Source organism: Vanellus vanellus (assembly GCF_965231255.1).
Source record: "Vanellus vanellus genome assembly, chromosome: 1".
NCBI lineage: Eukaryota > Metazoa > Chordata > Aves > Charadriiformes > Charadriidae > Vanellus > Vanellus vanellus.
Window position 1 is genome coordinate 127,447,443 of NC_138905.1, and position 21,064 is coordinate 127,468,506.

General features: G+C 44.1%; 1 protein-coding gene across 2 annotated transcripts; it reads left to right on the forward strand.

The window, feature by feature from the left end:
* Positions 1–2,860: 2,860 nt before the first annotated feature.
* Positions 2,861–12,727, forward strand: DYNLT3 (dynein light chain Tctex-type 3). 2 transcript variants are annotated; one of them, XR_014270092.1, is made up of 6 exons: positions 2,861–2,964; positions 4,279–4,320; positions 6,191–6,314; positions 9,341–9,418; positions 10,506–11,000; positions 12,588–12,727. XR_014270092.1 is itself a non-coding variant. In XM_082496132.1 (5 exons), exons 1-5 carry the CDS (start codon positions 2,935–2,937, stop codon positions 10,580–10,582), a joined length of 351 nt encoding a protein of 116 aa, XP_082352258.1. In that variant the 5' UTR covers positions 2,861–2,934; the 3' UTR covers positions 10,583–12,727. The 2 variants fall into 2 exon arrangements, 1 of the variants encoding a protein (XP_082352258.1); XM_082496132.1 differs by having other exon boundaries at positions 10,506–12,727.
* The last annotated feature ends 8,337 nt before the right edge of the window (positions 12,728–21,064 follow it).

A 21,064-nucleotide genomic window follows, 5' to 3' on the forward strand; every position in this document is an offset into this window, starting at 1 on the left:
GATTTTTTTTTCCTAATATTTAACATAAATCTCCCTGAGTTCAAATTAAAGCCATTATTTCTTGTCCTACCTTTCATCATACATTGTCTCGTTAATCACCTTTTTTAGTAAATCACTATGCAGAGACATCTACAAGGAAGACTGGGCAAGGGATATAAAACGAATGCAGTTCCTCCACAAATCACATTTTCTAAGCTTCCTTTTGGTCTTCCTGCTTTCAGGAAGAATTACTTTTCTGTCTCTGTCCTGCCATCATACTGGGCTGAGAATTACATTCAATGCCTGATCAACACCAAGCAGAACAACATAATTGCCTTGCGTGGCCTTCATGGTATTCTTCAATGTATTTAGTTATTTATAACATCATACTTGGGTTCCTATTTCTTGTAATTCCATATGGTTTTCTGCAGCACTACTGCCTTGGCAATTAGTCCTCATTTTGTATTTGTGCGTTTGATGGTTTTACAGATAGTACTTTGCATTTTTTATGAAATTTCTTCTTGTTCTTTCTCCAACCTGTTCAATATTTTTAATTTTGGTCGCGTCATTCAATGTGCTTGTAACTTCTTTTAATATGCTGTCATTATAAAGCTTTTATAAGCACCATTTTTATCCCAGGATTCCAGTTATTGCGACTAATACTGATTAGCACTTGGGGCAAAAAAACAGCCATCTTCTTGTGTTTATTCCTCCTACTTTGATAACCCTTTATTAGGAATGAATGGTTACTTTTTCCCTAGATGATATATCCTTATGTGGGAGAGAATTAAAAGACAAATTTACTACAAAATAACACACCTACTATTTATTTCCTCCTCATCCGTTAAACCAGCTGTCCCACCAAAGAATAAAATCAGATTCTTTGACATATATTCTTGACAAATCTGTGCTGGCTGTTCATGGGTGATGCTGGATGTTTATTTGTAAGCACTCCCTGAATATTAATTAATTGTTTTGTTATTATTCTAATGGCTCTCTGGATGTTGAGCTGAGCCTGATGGACTGAGAATTTCCTGAGATTTCCTGCTGTAAAGGGCAGTGGGGGAGGAAGGATAGGTAATTTTTTTGCATTAGGACCTCCACACACACATTCTCATTGGTCTTTCAGGAACCCTCTCTATTTTCCATGGAATTCCCTGAGATAATTGTTGCTAATACTTCAAAGAATATATTTCTTTGAATATTTCTAAACAGAACTGAAAAATAGTCTAGAAACTATTTTCATTTGATAGTATACCACATCCAAAGATACAGATGTAAAGATGAATGATCTTTGACAATACAGAGAATAAAAAATGCACAGGATCCAGGGGTAAATTATTTTAGCACTGTTAGCTTTGTCTACAGGATGCCAATGCATATACAACACATGCTTCCACTAGCTTTTATTTCTTTAAAAATAAACGTGCAATTTTATGCCTAGCTTAGCCCACAAAAATACTGCAGAGCTCACGACACAAAAAACCTTCTACTGAAGATTTTGTTTCATGAGTTTTGCAACGACTACATCCATCTGCACTTGCTCATAAAGACCTGCTCTTAAAGAGATCTAGTCTTCATGTTCAGGCTTCTCCTCCTACTATAGTCATGAGCAAATATTAAACATGAAAGCTAGTTGCAGAGCTAGGCAATATACAAATATTTACCTTCCCTTCCCCCTGTACTGTCATGTTTTTCAAACAGATTTCTTCCAACAAGCGTGCAATTAACTAACACCAAGCAAGAGACCCTTTTGTCTAAACCACGACATAAGGTAAGCGTGTATCTGTCCAAACATACGCCACCAAAACTGGAACTAGAACTGAGGGCAGCCTTGGTCCTCTCTCTCATGTTCAGTCTGGTTTAGAAATAGGGTAAGTCTACACGAGACCTTCCCGCAAAGTATTCATAATAAAACACCCAACATTTGAAAATTCTGCATTGTTTTGTACTAGGTATTTTTCCTGTTTCCCAGGCAACTTCAGAGAGAGAGAGAAAGATACGATGTATTTATATGTTTGTATTGAGTCAAATAAAACTGAGGATCAAATCTTTATAATAAGGATGAAGGGGAATGGCTTCAAACTGGAAGAAGGTAGATTTAGAATAGATATTAGGAAGAAATTTTTTACTCTGAGTGTGGTGAGGCACTGGAACACTCAGGTTGCCCAGAGAAGTTGGGGATGTTCCATCCCGGGAGGCATTCAAGGCCAGGCTGGATGGGGCTTCGAGCAACCTGGTCTAGTGGGAGGTGTCCCTGCCCATGGGGAGGGGGGGGAAACTAGATGGTCTTTAAGGTCCCTTCCAACCCAAACCACTCTATGATTCTATGATAAAGCAGAATTAAAATAGCCTGCAATTGCAATTTTTAAAATCTAATGGCAACTTTGTGTCAAATAATTGACAGATTCATTCAGAAACAGAGGGGGAAAATAAAAGGGGGGGGGGGGGGGGAAGGGTGCAGGGGTATCACTGCTCCTGTGGAGGAGCCGCTGCTGTATGATCTCCGTACGCCCAGCAAAAGGCAGACACCGGGCAATACAGTTACAAATAAACACTGCACCGTTTTCACGCGGGGCTGCAAACGCCAGGCCGCGGTACCTCGGTGCAGGGCTTCCTCGGCATTGCCGAAAGCTGAGGGGAACGCAGGGCCGAGACCCACCGGCACCCACCGGGGGCCGCCCCGGCCCGGCCCGGCCCGAGCGCCCGCAGGTTGGTCACTGCCGGCCCGGCTGGGCTCTGAGGGCCGGCACTCGCTCCGTTCCTTTCCGGCTCGGCACCGCCGGTTCCAGGTACCCGCCGGCCCGGGACGATACCGATTCCTCTGCTCCCCACGCCGCCTGCCGACGGCTGCCGCAGGAGGCCCCGCCCGCCCCGGCCCGTCCCGGCGGAGGCGGAGCCGCGCAGGACTCGCAGCCGCCGCCGCCGGAACAGCCGCAGCCCGCGCCGGGGACCATGGAGGAGTTTCACCCCCATAACGACGAAGTAGGGGCCGCCGCCCTGCGGTGGGACAGGGCGGGGGGCTGTGGGCTGTGCCTGGGCGGGGCGCGGGGCTCTCCGCCGGTCAGCCCCGCGCCGCTTCCGCCGCGCACGGGGGGAGCCGGCCGAGAACCCGGGGGTGGGCGGGCGAGCGGCGCTGCCGGGGCCGCTGACCCTGCCCTGGCTGGGCTGGGCCGGGCCGGGCCGGGCAGGTGGAAGAGTGTAGTTGTAGAGGTGGGCTGTGCGTCGGCACCCCTCAGTTCCCCCTCCTTCGGGCAGCCCCGGGGGCCCAGCGACAGCGGGCGGCCCGGCCCGGGGCGGAGCGGGGAGTCCCGGTGCGGGCTGAGAGCTGGGGGCTGCCCTCGGCCTGCCCAGGGCTGCGGGCGTTACCGGCCTGCTTCGGTTCAGGAAGCGAAAAGCTCCGGCAAGGGGCAGGGGGAGCGGCGTTGGGGTGGGGGGTGCTGCCGCCCGCTGTAGTGCTGTCAGTCCGCGGCCATTTTTCTTAGCTCACCCCTGGCAGAAACCCAACAAGTGCCGGCTGCGCCGCAGGCTGGTGCCGGCCGGCCGGCACGGAGGAGCCTTTCCCTCCCTGGGAGGCCTCGCTTTGGGTCTCTAGACACTAGTTTTCATTAAAAAATAAAGCAAGTCAACTCGTAGAAGCATTGTTGCCCTTGAGGTGCCTGTCCTCGTCCATGTGTTTGAAAGTGATGGGTGTGAAGAGGCAGATGGCACAATGGCTTGTGCTGTGTTGCCTTTGGAAGCCAAGCTGAACGCTGGCGGGTGGGAATGAGCAGAAGATAGCTGTTGAAACTGGCAAGCTTTTTCTGCACTGGAGAAAGGTACTTGGGCAAGCTAATGGCTGTGGAAACCAGCGGTTTTGATACTAGGGTCGTGGAACCTTGTGTTAACCATTTGGCAGAAAAATGTAACCCATGGGTTAGTAAGTACGTGACTCCAACAAAAATCAGGATTAAGACCCAGAGGAAAAGGTTTGCCATTTAACTTCTTGTCTTGGAGAATATTCCCATGACATGCATAGACAGTGGGGGAATTTAATCTTTACAGAAAGTGTAAATTGAACCCGTTTCGAGGCTCACTGAGGCCGGAGCTTTTTGACCCGCTCAAATGCAACTAGCAAAGCAATACTAAATAACATATGTATGGTGCTGGGGAAAAAAGTAAGATTTTAGAATTATACTAACAGACTACACAATGCAAATAACCAGACACAGGGCCTGATCATTACGTGTTACTTACAGTAAAATTGCATCATTTGTTTACTTTTCTATCAGAAATAATAATCATTAATTTTTGTTACAGATGATCTTCAATGCTGATGAGGCCCACAACATAGTTAAGGAGGTAGGTTTTAGCTAACAACTGTATTTCAAAGAAATTCTTTACCTTACCTTGCACTATAGTGAAAGCAGTTACTTTCATCCACCATCCCAGATAAATAATGCTTTCATGTGAGATTGATTTATATCAAGTAAAGACAGAGTTTCATTTGGAGCTGCTTTAAGTGTCATCTAATTGCTGTCTGTAACAACGTAAAGAGGAGAAGGTAGAAGAGAGACGAGAGAGCCGGAATTCGCATTACAGTGGAAAGACGAGGGGCAGCAGTCTCAAGTTGCAAGGGAAATTCACTCTGATTTTATTTTTTTTTCCCTTTATCCAGCTAGAGGGTAGTTAATCAGTAGAAAGGTTGCAGGGAGAGCTTGTGGAGTCTCCATCCTTAGAGATTTTTGAAACTTGACTGGACAAGGCCTTGAGCAACGTGCTCAAACTAGAAGTTAGCCTTGATTGAGCAGGAGGTTGCACTACATGAGGTCATTATTCTAGCAATGCTTTTGAAAAACAATTTTTACCTAAAGAGAGCAGGCTGAAAGTGAGTAACCTGATGGTCTGAATTAAGTACCTAGTAACTGGAAAGGGATTATTGAAGAGCCTGTGGCATACAGATGCTGACAGATTTTGCAGGGAAATACCATTTTGAGAAAGGAGTTCCTAGAGGGACTCTACAGGTCCTTTCCTACCTGAACTGCTGCAGTACACAACAGCAAGCTCTTGGATGTCAGATAAATGACAATTCAAACCTTTATGTAACTGTCCCTGCCTTGAAAGGCCAAATACAGTATGACACAGTCTTCTGTCGCTGGGAGTAAAGCCAAGTGTTTCTGCCTCTGATTGAAAGCTTAACCAGAGCTGAGGAGCTCTAGCATTGGGTACATTTCTGGAAGGATCAAAATCCCTGAGGGATCTTGTTTGTCTTCGGTCTTCTGTTTTGTGAATATTTGTTTCCACTGAGTCCTTTGTCCAGCTTTATACACTGTGATCAGAGCTAATTGGGCTTCTTAAGATCTGGAGCACAAGTCCGTTACACAGCCTGTTAGTGGGTGGTTAGTGTGCAGGATTCATCTCACTGAATCAGAGGAGAACATAGTTTTATTTTACATACCTTTTCCAGGAGTGCATTTCTTAACTAAATTTCTCAATTTTAGGAAGTATCTATCAGCACATAAATTCTGAGTTTCTTAGGAGTAGAGAATGCAGTTTAAGAGTTAAGGATAGAAGGCTTTCTGTTCAATCATTTTAAGTTTAAGCAAGGGTTGGCCAATCTGTAGTTGTGGATGAACATGCAATTTTCAAGCAATTCAGATATTTCTTGTGCTGCGAGACCCTTGAGTATTTCTCACTCTCATACCTTCCTCATCGTTTAAGCTGGGGTATGCATTTCACTATTGTCACTCTAGCTCTGAAGATTTTGGTATATTGCTGAAAGGCTCCAAAAGGCTTGCCCAAGCTGACATTATTGATTTGAGTACTACCATTTTCATTACAGTAGCCGCTGAAAGCCAAACTGGAGTAGGCAGTCATTAGGAACAGTGGGATTTGTTAGTATCTTCACTGGTAAATAGATCCATTCACTTAACTTGGTACTTAAAGCATATGGCTAACTTGGTACTTAAAGCATATGGCTAAGGTCTTTCCTGCAAGAAATGTTCAGGCAGAGCCTCATTTTTCTTCATGTAGTAATGTGGTAAATATGTACAAAAAATAAGTTTCCAAGAAGGCTGATTTTACTTCCCATTCAGCAACTGATACCTGATGAGCTCAAGGGATTTAAAGTAAACCAACTGCCAGATAAAATTCCTCAGATTATGCGAGACATTTTAAACCTCTACATTTTGAAGTATGTTTATTGTAACTTTTTTTTTTCTCTCTATTTTAGTGCATAGAAAGTGTTTTAGGCAAGGCAGATTATAATCACAACAAAGTCAACCAGTGGACTGCTGCTATAGTAGAACAGTCACTGACACATCTGGTCAAACTTGGAAAAACATATAAGTACATTGGTAAGTACAAGCACTCATACTTTTACCACACCACATACTATCACAATAAATAACTGCCAAAAGGTTTATTTGAATGCAGTGCTATATTGAATAGAAAGTTTTAAACTGTAAACAAAGCAGAGCAGATACCTGAACTCGTAGGAAGTCAAGGAAGGGAGCCAGGAGACCTGTGTGGCTAAACAGGGAACTGCTTGGCAAGCTCAAGTGGAAGAAGAGAGTTTATAGATCATGGAAGGAGGGGCTGACCACTTGGGAGGAGTACAGGGCTGCTGTCAGGGGATGTAGAGAGGCAACTAGGAAAGCTAAGGCCTCCTTAGAGTTAAACCTGGCAAGAGGGGTCAAAGACAACAGGAAGAGCTTTTTCAAATACATGGCAGATAAAACTAACACCAGAGGCAATGTAGGCCCACTACTGAATGGGGTGGGTGCCCTGGTGACAGAAGATACAGAGAAGGCAGAACTATTGAATGCCTTCTTTGTCTCTGTCTACTCTGTCGGGGGCTGTCCTGAGGAGTCCTGTTCTGCTGAGACCCCAGATGAAGATGAAGTCAAGTCAATGGATGGGTTTGCCTTAGTTGATGAGGACTGGGTCAGAGACCAGTTAAGCAACCTGGACATCCATAAATCCATGGGTCCGGATGGGATGCACCCGCGGGTGCTGAAGGAGCTGTCTGAAGTCATTGCTGGACCACTCTCCACCATCTTTACCAAGTCTTGGGAAACGGGCGAGGTGCCTGAGGACTGGAGGAAAGCAAATGTCACTCCAGTCTTCAAAAAGGGCAAGAAGGAGGACCCGGGTAACTATAGACCGGTCAGCCTCACCTCCATCCCTGGGAAACTGATGGAGCAGCTTATCCTTGGTGCCCTCTCAAGGCATATCAAGGATAAGAGGGTTATTAGGGGCAGTCAGCATGGCTTTTCCAAGGGGAAGTCATGCTTGACCAACCTCATAGCCTTTTATGAGGAAATAACGAGGTGGATGGATGATGGCAGAGCGGTGGATGTGGTCTACCTTGACTTCAGTAAAGCATTTGACACGGTCTCCCACAGCATCCTCATGGCTAAACTGAGGAAGTGTGGACTGGATGACCGGATAATTAGGTGGACTGCGAACTGGCTGAAGGAGAGAAGCCAGAGAGTCGTAGTCAATGGGGCAGAGTCCAGTTGGAGGCCGGTAACCAGCGGAGTGCCTCAAGGGTCGGTACTGGGGCCCATATTATTCAATATATTCATTAATGATTTAGATGAGGGAATTGAGTGTACTATCAGCAAGTTTGCTGATGACACTAAGCTAGGAGGAGTGGCTGACACGCCAGAGGGCTGTGCTGCCATCCAGAGAGACTTGGACAGGCTGGAGATTTGGGCAGGGAATAACTTAATGAAATACAACAAGGGAAAGTGTAGGGTCCTACATCTGGGCAGAAACAACCCCAGGTTCCAGTATAGGATGGGGAGCTACCTGTTAGAGAGCAGTGTAGAGGAAAGGGACCTGGGGGTCCTGGTGGACAGCAGGATGACCATGAGCCAGCACTGTGCCCTTGTGGCCAAGAAGGCCAATGGCATCCTGGGCTGTATTAGAAGGGGGGTGGTTAGCAGATCGAGAGAGGTCCTCCTTCCCCTCTACTCTGCCCTGGTGAGACCGCATCTGGAATATTGTGTCCAGTTCTGGGCCCCTCAGTTCAAGAAGGACAGAGAGCTGCTGGAGAGAGTCCAGCGTAGGGCAACTAAGATGATTAAGGGAGTGGAGCATCTCCCTTATGAGGAAAGACTGAGGGAGCTGGGTCTCTTTAGTTTGGAGAAGAGGAGACTGAGGGGTGATCTTATTAGCGTTTATAAATATATAAAGGGGGAATGTCATGAGGATGGAGCCAGGCTCTTCTCAGTGGCGACCAGTGATAGGACAAGGGGTAATGGATTCAAGCTGGAACACAAGAGGTTCCACTTAAATTTGAGAAGAAACTTCTTCTCAGTGAGGGTGACAGAGCACTGGAACAGGCTGCCCAGGGAGGTTGTGGAGTCTCCTTCTCTGGAGACATTCAAAACTCGCCTGGACACCTTCCTGTGCAACCTCATCTAGGTGTTCCTGCTCCGACAGGGGGATTGGACAAGATGATCTTTTGAGGTCCCTTCCAATCCCTAGCATACTGTGATACTGTGATACTGTGAACTCTTCCATTATATAGATTTTTAGTAATACCTGTGGTAAAACCATGGCAGTTTCACCTGGGCTAATAAGCATGCTCACAACACTTAGCATAGGAGATGGCATGTTATACAGTCTTTCCTGACTGTTAAGCAGATCCAAAACAATTATATCAACTTTTTGGTATCAGTTCAGGAAATAATTGCATATCTTAAATAAATTTTTCAGTAGGATTAAGCTTCCTACAAACACAGAAATTTGAAAGACTTTAGTCCTATATGCTAAGTTGTGTCCCATTATATTTATATGCATATCTGCGGAAGGGAAATGGAGATAAGTGGAAGTTTAACCCACTTTGGTCCTTTTGTGGAGTGTTGATGTAGCAAGTGTTTGCACTCTGTTCTGTTTTGAAAGTCTTGCATTCAGCTTGTCAGTGGTTTTATGACCATTGCACGTCAGTCTAGAAATGCTGCGTGTCACTGGAGTGTTGTTTCAGACAGCAGTCAATCAGTACTTTTGGGAAACAGCTCTCATCAAGTATGACTTCTGCTGTACCGGTGAGGACAGCACCTGCAATCCCATTCTGAGGTGGATGTGACACAAGCCATATCTAAGTAGTTTAAAATATAAACCCCATAATCCTATTAGCAAGCATTTTGTTAAAGCTGTTGTCTTTATGTGAGTAAAAATAATCATGAAATGAATACGAAGTTCTTGAGGAAAATACTGGGGGTTAGGGGATTGTCAAAAAAGGTTTTGACTTAGCTGAACATGACCTGCCAACCATTTGAAAACGTAATGCAGGCTTGAGTTCAGAAATACGAATGATTCACCTCTTCTGCTTTAATAATTAATTCCTTGGGTTTATGACTGTCTCTTGCAGTAACCTGTGCGGTGATGCAGAGGAGTGGAGCTGGTCTTCACACAGCAAGCTCGTGCTTCTGGGATACCACAACTGATGGTAAGTTTCCTCACTCAAATTTTTAATTTGTAGTAAAAGAAATGTTACTTACTGCTCAGTTGTGATAGTTAGGCTGAAAATTTTCGAGAGTGATTGAGAAGCAGTAGCTTTCAGGATTAGGTGCTTGTTTACAGTTCCAGCAGAAATATTTTGTTAACAGTCAGTGCCCGCATTAAAAGCGATTGCTTTGTAAATTATGAGAAGCAGGAGTAGAAATGTTTTCATTCTGAAACAAGAGTCAAAACATTTAATCCTCATCAGTAATCATAGATCAGTTGAAGAGGCAGTAAAATGTTGCTTGCAGTAAATGCAGTTGGGTAGTCCTAAACATATCTGCCTGTCCAGTCTAGGGTGATGGCGCTTCTTTGGAGGAGAACAGAACTTGCTAAAAAATAGAAATAGTTTGACTAACAGTATGTGTTCTGTGTTCAATTGCTTAGCTATGAGCCAGGCTTTGGGTGCATTTTATTCCTTCTAAATTATTTCTCAATGCATTTTTTCCCAGGTTCAGAGTATCGTGGGGAAACAGGTTATTTTAATCTTATGTCTGTCACAGACTCAGAAAGGTCTGTTTAGAAGAGAGCACCAAGATTTAGCTTTAAAATAGAGATGGCATTAGAAAGTCAACCAAGGTTAAAGAAGAATAAATCATAAAATGAAGTTAAGTTAAAAGTACAGTTTAATCTTCGTATTTCCTTGGCTTGTAAGGCATTGATACAACAGAAGAGGAAAAATTACAGAAAGTAAATACACTAGAATGTATTTGATCCAGTTGTCTTTACTGATTTCTCATCTGATTATCTTGCCAATTTCAGTACGAGATTTTCAAGGATTTTTGCAAGCCCAGCTTTTAAAGAGAAATACTGAAATTGTGTTTTCCTGGAAACTGTCTTAAGCATACAAGGCTCATGTTCGGTAGTAAACAATGTACAAGTTACTGAGAATGTTTTGAGGAGTGTAGCCTATAGCCAAGATGACATAATAGTACTTACTTTAAATCACAGCTGTTTTGATATAATTTACACTGCGATAAAATGAATGTAGTAAAGACACTGGAATTCTATTATTTTGTAATAATCTCTTCTAGGAACCTGCACAGTGAGATGGGAAAACCGAACAATGAACTGCATTGTCAATGTGTTTGCTGTTGCTATTATCCTGTAGCTGACTGGAAGATAAAAACAAGCAACACCGAAGCCTTTAAAAACAAAAAATCACCCAAACACGTGGCTAAATATTTCAAACCATTATTTGTTTTTGTATGAGAAGCATACAGTTCTCTACAGAGAGCATACAGTCTAAGCCAGTTCTCATAGATTAATTATCTGAAAGCTAGCAAAAAAAATTAAAAGATATATATGTATCCATCTGAAGTTTTAGTAATTTAAATATTCCGAAGTATGTTAAGGAGAAGATGCCACAAAGATCAATACAATTTATATCAAAGCTAATATCAAAGATACTTGATGCAAGAGGATCAAAACACATCAAATCAAAGGAAAGGTCAAAGGGCAAGCAAGACCTCTCAGGATTATGATGCATTTGAGAATAAATTACGAACACAATTCAGAGTGGATATACGGTAAACAATACTGGTGCTTCATGTTTGATTAAACAAAGCTAACTGTCACATTGAATGCTGGTGCTTGTGAAATTGCACGAGCATCAGATTTCGATCAAGCATGAACATTTACATTGAAATTAAATCCAGTTAAGCTTTTCCTCTGAAGGCAGAGGAGGACTTCACTGGGACAAAGGTGAAATATACCTGGTACTAGCAGAATTCTAATTTATCTTCAGAATGAAGAACATAATATTTGTTATTGATTCAGGGAAATGCACTGGGGATCAGACATGAGCCCTTCATTCATAGTTTATAAATCTGAAAACATTCTGAAGGTACTTAAATTTGATTTTATTCCATGACTGCAGAATTTGTGATAAGCACTTTATTGATTACTCATGCAGTAGCCAGGAGCTAGGGCAGTAAGCCTGGATCCACATTACTCCAAGTAGGATTAAAGTGTTCAGAGAGAAGGCACGTGCATTTCTAGAGGCTCTTGTTAGCTTTGAAAGCATTTAACTTAAAGCCACATATCTGTTCTTTATAGGAGTGTTTCTTACGTTCCGTAAGTCTAGAATTGGATCTTAGTCCTATGAAATAATACAGTTAAGTTTTAAGCACTAAGAATTGCCCTCCTGTAAAGATTTATGTGAGTTCTTAACTTTACTCATCTGATGAGTCTTAACTTGAACTATTCCATGTGGAAGGAAAGCATTTGCACACACGCAAGTAACTTGCTGGATTGGGGCCTACATTTTTGTTGATTAATGCACAAATTATATGATAAAGAGATGTATCAATACCAAAAATGCCTAAATGATTGCTGCCACTAAGTGGCAGCTACATTAAGTTGTTTTCTCAGATGCTGCTTAAGGATATAATTTTTTCTTTATTACTGCATGTCTTTGGAAGAGACTGGTAACTACCTAACAGCTACCATAATGCTGTTTTGGATTTTAACAAATGAATATTAAAGCGCTATTACACAGTTTTGTTTGGGTTTTTATTTTCAGATAACTGACTATTAGGGCATGTAGCAAGTGTCCTATACAAAGAACAAGCTAAAAAACATTTCATTGCCTAAATTGTGTATACATATAGCTAGTATGAGACTACTGAAGGAAAGCGTGTATATGTAATTCACAATACTGTTCAAAATCTCGTGCTTTGCAGACAAATAGAGTTCTGCTTTTACCTAGGTGCAGATAAAATTAATACTGTAATATTGCATTTGCCTAACAGGCAAGTGTAGCGTGAAGATGTATGTGTATGTTGTACTGACCTTCAAATATATTCAAATTTAACATTATTTGGGTTAGGACAGCAATTTCTGAACTAGGTGCCAGCATCCAAGAGCCGAGTTGTGGAACTGACAAAAATGCAGTAGTTTCACTGATATTTGGGATTGTGCAAAGTGAAAAAATAAGTGGGATGTAGCAACTGGAAAAAGGTTTGGTATGATTAATACAGTTTAAAAAGTGGTTGAGTAAAAACAGTGGTGGCTGTTATCCCCTTTTAATGGGCACTCAGGTGCCATGGTCAGAAGAAATACTCCAAATAGCCACTTGTAATCTCATTTGGTATTTTTGCTTTACTTGAAAACAGGATGCACTGAGCAAGACTATCAGTTTAATGAGGCTTGGTGGAGGTTCTGCTGCAGAAGAAACCTAGAAAATACTGCTTAATTATAAGACTGCTTCATTTTTCTTTCTACCAAAAAGAAATAAAGTTTTGCCTTAGTTGTATTTTTGCCTCGTGTTCTTGATCAATATAAATGGGAACTGAAAAAAAATATTGCTCTTGCTTTCCTTCACTTGTATACAATAGTGAGAACTTGGGAAATTTACTGAAGTTGTGTGTGCATTTTAGAGAGAAGACATCATGAAAGGCTAGTTCCCAGACTTGGCATAATTTCTTACACCTCTTGTCTACTCAGTCCTCTTCCTCTTACTGCTTGTCTTGAAGATGCAAGTTAAAGTTTTGTTAGTCCAGAAAGATTATTATGAAACTCTGGGGAAAGTATTTTCATCCCACATCATATTCTAGTGAATTTAACTTCTTTCCCATCTTTCTTTTCCCCATCCTCTGTGGGTACAAACAGCTCCTTGTATTTAATATAGCTCTCCAAACAAGTGCTCAACACCTTTAGTTGCTTTTCCAAGTAGTTTACTTTCAAGGATAAAACTATGAATTGCAGAACATGAAAACCCACAACATTTCAATAGTATTTTCTATCAATATAATGTTTTCTTGTTGCAGTCAGGAGGATGAGTTATTGTTAACAATGGGAGTATTATTAATGGGACAGTAGAATTTGCATTAAGGTATAGCCCATACATATGGAGCTACGTGTTCTTACGTATGATTTCATGATAAAAGACACCTGTTATTCTTCCCATGCAAATTTTGTTAATCTAAACAGAAAAGTGTGAAAGGGAAAGTAAGGGAGCAAATTCGTTACTTTCCTTTTCATTGCCTGCCAGATGTCTGTCAGTAACATGTTACCTTTCTGATGATTGTCTTCCCGTTACACTCAGCTTGATCTGTGAAACAAGTACAAATCCTGGTATGTTCCATTTAGAGTCGTGCAATCTAAAGTACTTGCCGGAAGCCACTGAGATCCCAGCTTGTTGCTAGCCTATTAAGAGTTGGACATGAATGCCAGAGCACTGATATTTTAAATACACCATAAAAGAGAGAACATTAACTACTGGTAGCCTATATGCATTAGTACAGTAGCTGTCATATAGAGAAAATAGGGCTTTGATCTAAAACAGACAGCAGACCCTTCAAAGAGGAGTGCAGCAGATCCTGTAATGAACAGTTCTTCTCTGATTATTGGGATATGCCTTGCTGCCTCCTGTACAATCTGACCAGATCATTTTGTTCCTATTTAATTCTGAGAGGGATTTTTTAGCACAGTCATGGTGTGACACAAGCACGGAGCCTGAACGCAGCCCCCATCAAAATGCTGCATGTGTGTCTGCAGGACATTCCCAACTGGAACCCAGCACTGATTTGTCTCTCGGGGAGTATCTGAGCTCAGATGCGGTCCGTAAATGCGGCAATAAATTCAGTTGCAAAGCGGCTTCAAAGCTATGCAGTCATGTTTACGTTGTGTTGTTGCATGTGAGCTGCTCTAGCCTGTTCGGTCTTTGCCTGGTAAGGGGTCTGTGGACATTGGTTTGTAGGTGGAATGGTTTATCTTTTCCCCCTACAATGGAAGTAAGGCTTCAGCCAAACACAGTGTGGCCACTGAGGAAGATTTTCCTACTCTGAGGCTTTAGCTCACATGTTCCATCAAGCATCTGTTTCCAAACACAGGAAACATACTGTGACAGCAGCTTTATTTGTTACAGAAAAGTTTTCTAAAAAGGAACAGAGAGTAGTGCTAGAGTGACAGCTACAAACACCCCTGTAACTGCCATCCCGCTGTCTGACCTAAAAGGAGAATCAGGGTTACAGAAACTGTCACTGGTCATTACGGTTTGTGTCAGGTGCATACAGTTACCCTCTCATGCAAAGAAGCTACCGGGGCCACATAGCACAAGCGCATGAAGGAAAAGAGAAAAAAGGCAAGTTTTGTAGTGACACTAGGATTTTAAATAAATGGTTTTACTGCATCTGTCAGTTAATTACAGAGTTTGTAGTCCATGCTTATGTAGCTTCACAGCATAGAGACCACACAGAGTTAAGAATCAAAGGCATTAAAATCCCCCATCCACAGAGGAAGGTGGGAAGATGGACTAGCTGGCTCAGCTGCAAGAAACACAAACTTCTTTGTAGTTAGAAGGTTCTCCCCCTAATAGACCAATATTGGCTATAATTAGAATAATTTCTGAACAGTACCTCCTAAATCAGCAACATCATCATATATGCAAAAACACCTCAGGAAGAAAATAAACATTCTCTGCTATCTGTTTTCATAGAGTTTACTGAAGTTTTTGAGCCAGCCTTTATTTAGTGCTTGTTCATCACCACCTGTGTAGAATTAGATGTTGGGGGAAAGGGAGATGAATGAAATGGAGTCCTTGTTTGACAAAAAGAAGGGTGATCTTTCCATATGTAACTTGTCACACACCCATATATATATATTTATAAATATCTTCATCCCTTTTATTTATCCATTTCCCTAACAATTTTGTCATACATAGATAATTTTGTTCATTTAGAATTTTATCTCTTGTTGCTTATTTCCCCTTTAGCAATGTCTAGGTATCAAAGCAAGGGCTCCATCAGCATTTGTACAAATATCCTGGCCAGAGATAATACAAATTAGCATTTAGATATTAGCCAGCAGAAGGCAGCGGGCTAGGTAACAGCAAGGCTACAACTGCCTTTATTGGTACTCACAACAAAGCTTGAGGCAGTCACGACTTTGTCTAATCTCGGGCAATAACTTTGGAATCATAGAATCATAGAATCACCTAGGTTGGAAGAGAACTTTAAGATCATTGAGTCCAACCATCAACCTAACACTGCCGAAACCACCACTAAACCATGTCCCTAAGCACCACATCTACCTGTCTTTTAAATACCTCCAGGGATGGTGACTCCACCACTTCCCTGGGCAGCCTGTTCCAGTGCTTCATAACCCTTTCAGTGAAGAAATTTTTCCTAATATCCATCCTAAACCTCCCCTGGTGCAACTTGAAGCCATTTCCTCTTGTCCTATCTCTTGTTACTTGGGAGAAGAGACCAACCCTCACCTCGCTACAACCTCCTTTCAGCTGTAGAGGTCTCCTGTCAGCCTCCTTTTCTCCAGGCTAAACAACCCCAGTTCCCTCAGCTGCTCCTCATAAGACTTGTGCTCCAGACCCCTCACCAGCTTCATTGACCTTCTCTGGACACGCTTCAGCACCTCAATGTCTTTCTTGTAGTGAGGGGCCCAAAACTGAACACAGTATTCGAGATGCAGCCTCACCAGTGCCGAGTACAGGGGGATGATCACTTCGCTAGTCCTGCTGGCCACAATAGTCCTGATGCAGGCCAGGATGCTGTTGGCCTTCTTGGCCACCTGGGCACACTGCTGGCTCATATTCAGCCAGCCGTCGACCAACACCCCCAGGTCCTTTTCTGCCGGGCAGCTTTGGGGGCTCATTTTCTGTACGGGCTATTGAAAACTGGTCTGACCAAATCACATGAAAATCTGCTGCAAGGTTTCAAGTGATGTAATTTGTTAGTTTGAAATGTCTTCAAAAACGTGTAAGGATCTCACAGATCATTGCTATAATAGCTATATAGCGTTCATGCCCGAGTTGAACATTTTAGGAGATTAAACAAACTGTAACCACAGTTGTAGCTTGATGGTCTGCTAACGCTGTGAACAAATTATAGTTGCCCATTTCATGACACTCATTATAGGTCCCCTGAATGACCGTTGGTGGGGAACAACTTTGCTTTGGAAGGCAAGAAATTGAGCAGTTTTAATTAAAGGTTTAGATCTGGATCAACTGAAGTTTAGGGGTCAGTGCTGAGATCTTCCAAGCTCATCTCCTCCTACCATTGATTTGACCTCTCAGGTAAACTTATGCAGTTGCCTCCGGGTTTGGGCTTTTCTTTTTTTTTTTCTTTTTTTTTTTTTTTTTTGGTGCAAAATTTTGGCTTCATTGGCACAGCCAGTGGCACATACGTACTTTCCATCCAGTTTGGACCCCGTGAGTCGCTCCACCCGCAGTGACCACAAACCCCTGGGCACAGGCAGCCCTGCGGTCCGTTGGGGGTGACACAGGCAGCGCCCCTACCGCCTTCCACCGGCCTCCTCCGGGCACCTCCGCCCCGGCAAGGCGGCCTTCAGCCGGGACGGGACGCGCCAGCCCTGTACCCCGGGCGCTGCCACCCCACACGGCTCTCCCTGTTCGAGCAGCTCCATGGCAGTAAATAACTGAGCTGGCTGCAAGGCAGCCGGGGAGGCGCGCTCGCCGCCTCCCCGCCTCCGGCTCCGGTGCCGGGGCCGAGGGCCGAAGCCGGCGGCAGGTGGCGCGGACGAGCTCCCCGCAGCGCCCCCGCCCCGCTCTGGCTCCCGTAAGGGGACGGGCTGTCCCTCCTGTGGAAAGGCGCAGCCGCCGGGCCCGAGGCTCTGCTGGCATCTGCGGCCGGGCGGTCACCGGCCGGGAGCCGCCGCCGCCGCGGAGGAAGGAGAGCGCGGCCTGGCCGGGCCCGGCTGCGGGTGGGAACGGGCCCGTCGCAGGGGGCAGACGCCGCTCCCGGGAGGAGCGCTGTCCCCCCGCTCGCCGGCCTTGCACAGCGCCCGTTACAAAAGCCCGGTGGTTCCCTGCCGGGGGCGGGTTGGCAGCTGATGCCAAGGGGGCTGGCCTGAGGGAAAGCCTGGGGCCGGGCTCGGCGCCATTCCGGGCGGTGAGGAACTGTGAAAAGGAGAGGTGGGGGGAGAGCAGTCACACACAGCCACTGGCATGGGAAGTAGCCAAGGTGGAAATACCCCAACTGTAGTCTTAAAAGTGGTAGTAGTAACACCAAGCTGAGTGGTGTGGTTGACACTCCTGAGGGAGAAGATGCCATCGAGAGGGACCTGGACAAGCTCGAGAAGTGCATCCATGTGAACCTCGTGAGGTTCAACAGGGTCAAGTGCAGGGTACTGCACTGGGGTTGGGGCAACCCCTGGTTTGAATAGAGGCTGGGGGATGAAGGGATTGAGAGCAGCTCTGCTGAGAAGAACTTGGGGGTACTGGTGGATGAAAAGCTGGCCATGAGCCAGCAATGTGCGCTCGCAGCCCAGGAAGCCAACTGCACCCTGGGCTGCATCAGAAGAAGTGTTGCCAGCAGGTCGAGGGAGGTGATTCTGCCCCTATACTTCACCCTTGTGAGACCCCACCTGGAGTACTGTGTCTAGCTCTGGAGCCCCCAACGTAAGAAGGACATGGACCTGTTGGAGCGAGTCCAGAGGAGGGCCATGAAGATGATCAGAGCGATGGGATACCTCTCTCCTACGAGGGCAGGCTGAGAGAGTTGGGGTTGTTCAGCCTGGAGAAAGAAGGCTCCAGGGAGACGTTATAGCAGCCTTCCAGTGCCTAAAGGGGGCCTACAAGAAAGATGGGGATAAACTTTTTAGCAGGGTGATAAGACAAGGGGTAATGAATTTAAACTAAAAGAGGGTACATTTAAACTAGATATAAGGAAGAAATTTTTTACAATGAGGGTGGTGAAACACTGGAACAGGTTGCCCAGAGAGATGGTAGATGTGCCATCTGTGGAAATGTTCAAGGTCAGGTTGGAGGGGGCTCTGAGCAACCTGATCTAGTTGAAGATGTTCCTGCTCATTTCAGGGGGGTTGGACTAGATGACCTTTAAAAGTCCCTTCCAACCCAAACTATTCTATGATTCTGTAACAGTAACTTTCTTACAAAACAGCATGGGGCAGTTATGGTTATGCCATTCCTCTTGAAACATGTTTTCTGTGAAATTGTCATAGCCTCCAGGAAACATGAAACTGCAAACTGTCATTGCTAGCCGACAGATACCCTACGGACACTCTTCTTACTTCCCTACTGGGAATTCAGGAGTTACGGCAGCAGCAGCAGCTGTGGGCTGTGTATGTGACAATCACCCGCCCATCTTCTGTCTTTGGCTATTTTTGTATTAGCTGTTGAGCCTCATCAAAGTAAGCTTTTTGTATGCGTGCTTAACTATATATATGACATACTTTTAATTTCAGTGTTGCTACTATTAAAAATACTTTCTCTTAAGAAGAGATACAGGACTGCCATTCATGTATTAGACCACAACAACAGTGATATCTATTGATACTGAACAGATGTTGGGGAATTAAAAATAGAATTGATGTTATATATTGCCAACCTTGTTCATTCACCCACCAGAGCTGGTGAAGGGGCTGTACAATTTTGTAAAAATTTGCATGATGTTTTCTCTTGTGTAAGCCAAACTTGAAATGGAGAAAAGCAAAGAAGATAGGCAGTTGTGAAGCAGCAGGGAAAGCACCAACAGCTGAAACAGAAACTTAAGAAAGAATACAGAGCTCCAGGTTTATTTTTTATTTTCCACATAGGTAGGTGATTTAAATGAGAGGCAAACTCCAACTTGTAGGACCAACCCTGAAATGTAGCTTAATTTACAACACCTGGTCTCCATCTCTCCCCTTTTCAGTAATCCATTCGTTCGCTCAGCTCCTATCTCATTTCTTTACAGAAACAGATCAAACAAATAAACCTGGCATGGAAACCTAGCTTAAGAATTGCTAAAACAGTAGCCGCTGGAATGTGCAATCCTGGTTCTCCATAACAGTAGTAGTAGTAGTGTGGTTATTATGACGATGTTATTATTACTGCATCACCTAGAAACACTAAGTTGGGAACAATGCCCTGCTATGCTGGATGTTATTCAAACATGAAAGAAAAGCCCAGCTACTGTCGGAAAGCTGTTCAGTTTGACTGCGAAGAGAAAACTGCCATGGATGGACACAGGCAGTCCTAGGAACATGAAGAAGCAATATTAGCCACCCCAAAACCAGTGGTCCCAGAGAGGAATTTTGAGTCCAACAGTTGTCTCAAGATGAGGACAGAGGTGAAGATCTCTGAGGAATGTCATGGCTGAGCTTGTTGGTGCTGACTGCTATGTCAAGGGCAACAACAACACAGGGCTAGGGATCTGCCTACTTAGAAACTTTAGTCACAGCATTTTGAGAGTCACACTGAGTTAGAAGTCAGACAGGAGAAGGTTTAAGATGAAAGTGGGAGCATCAGCAATCACATAAAATACTTTTTCAGTTATAGATGGAAGAGAAGGGCTGGTAGTTATATTAGCAAGAAATTGTTTTGATTATTTTTTTAAAAGATGAGAGTATTCTTGAGTTGAGTGAAGAGCAAGACAAACGAGGTGAGAAGTTCCCTTTGCAGCTTGTGTGGCATTTACAAGCTATGCAAAGGCCAGTCCTGGGCAACCTTTCCCACTGACACTTTCATCAGCAGGAGTAAATACCTGCTCGCACGCAGGGCGGCAGTTTGCCAACTCACCCTGGCTTGTCCCTCTGCTAATACAGCTTCCTTCTGCTGTCCCCATTAGTTGGTGACGAACAGTTTTCGTTCATTGGTAGGTGGAGAAGGGAAGGCCCAGTATCTTTAAGCAAATTAAATGGCTGTGGATATTAGCTAAATAAGGAGGAACATCTGTTACTTCTGAAGGGGAAGTGGCCATCTTAATGGGTTACAGCTTAGCCTTTGCAAATGACTTGAAAGTAACATGAGGACCTTCATAAATTTCTTGGTTTTGCGGCTAGTTTCTGTTGCTTACATAAATGCAAGTGTAGCTGTTAAATTTTCCTGATAGTAAGTTGCCTATATCTATCACCCCCAACCAAGTCTGAGAAATGCAGATTTTTTTTTTTTCAGAGTAACAGTTGGGGGGTGCTGGTTTTCCTATCCAGCCTCACAAGCCAAGACTCATATAGTGGCTCTCATCATCTCTGTCCCTGATTACTACTGCTCCCTTTCCGCCAGCCTCAAGATCCCTTCCCCAAATGTTGCTACAGAGATCTTATCTCTAATCTGTCACTGATGCCTGTATCCTGCTAACTTACAGTTAACCACCCGACCACCCTGGAAGGATTTAGGGCATAGAGGTACTTGCAGAGGGAATCAGTGCATAAAGGGCTTAAATAGGATATTGTCTTCTTACAGGCAAGACAAGAATTGCTGGCAAATGCTCTAAATATACTAATGCACTGGCCCTTTAATGCAATGCTCAGGCCAACACTCGTATCGCTACAGCTATCCTGGAGGAGAGCTGTTGTGGGGAGAAGCTGCTGGTATGCTCCAGGCAGTGATGTGAGGGCACACAGCATACAAACCTGCAGTCCCCAAATGGTCACTTCATTCATTATGATGGCTTTTATAGTGGTACCAGCTGAACGTCTGACAGATTAATGTAAATAAAGGCATTGGGGCATTCATTAAATTACCAACAACAATGACTTAACTTGAGGCAAGATTCCCTGGCTGTGTTTGCAACATGGGCTTTGGTGCCTGCCTCAGAGGGTGTGAAATGGTAGGGAAAGGGCTCGCTTCCAGCTGCAGCAATAACTGTGGCAGAGACTATAATCTTTAGAGGTT

Excerpts from the sequence above, each read along its gene's own strand:
- DYNLT3 (XM_082496132.1), top strand. The coding sequence starts at position 2,935 with ATGGAGGAGTTTCACCCCCATAACGACGAA. Across the intron at positions 2,965-4,278 it reads TTCACCCCCATAACGACGAA|ATGATCTTCAATGCTGATGA; the intron begins GTAGGGGCCGCC and ends TTTTTGTTACAG. Across the intron at positions 6,315-9,340 it reads AAAAACATATAAGTACATTG|TAACCTGTGCGGTGATGCAG; the intron begins GTAAGTACAAGC and ends TGTCTCTTGCAG.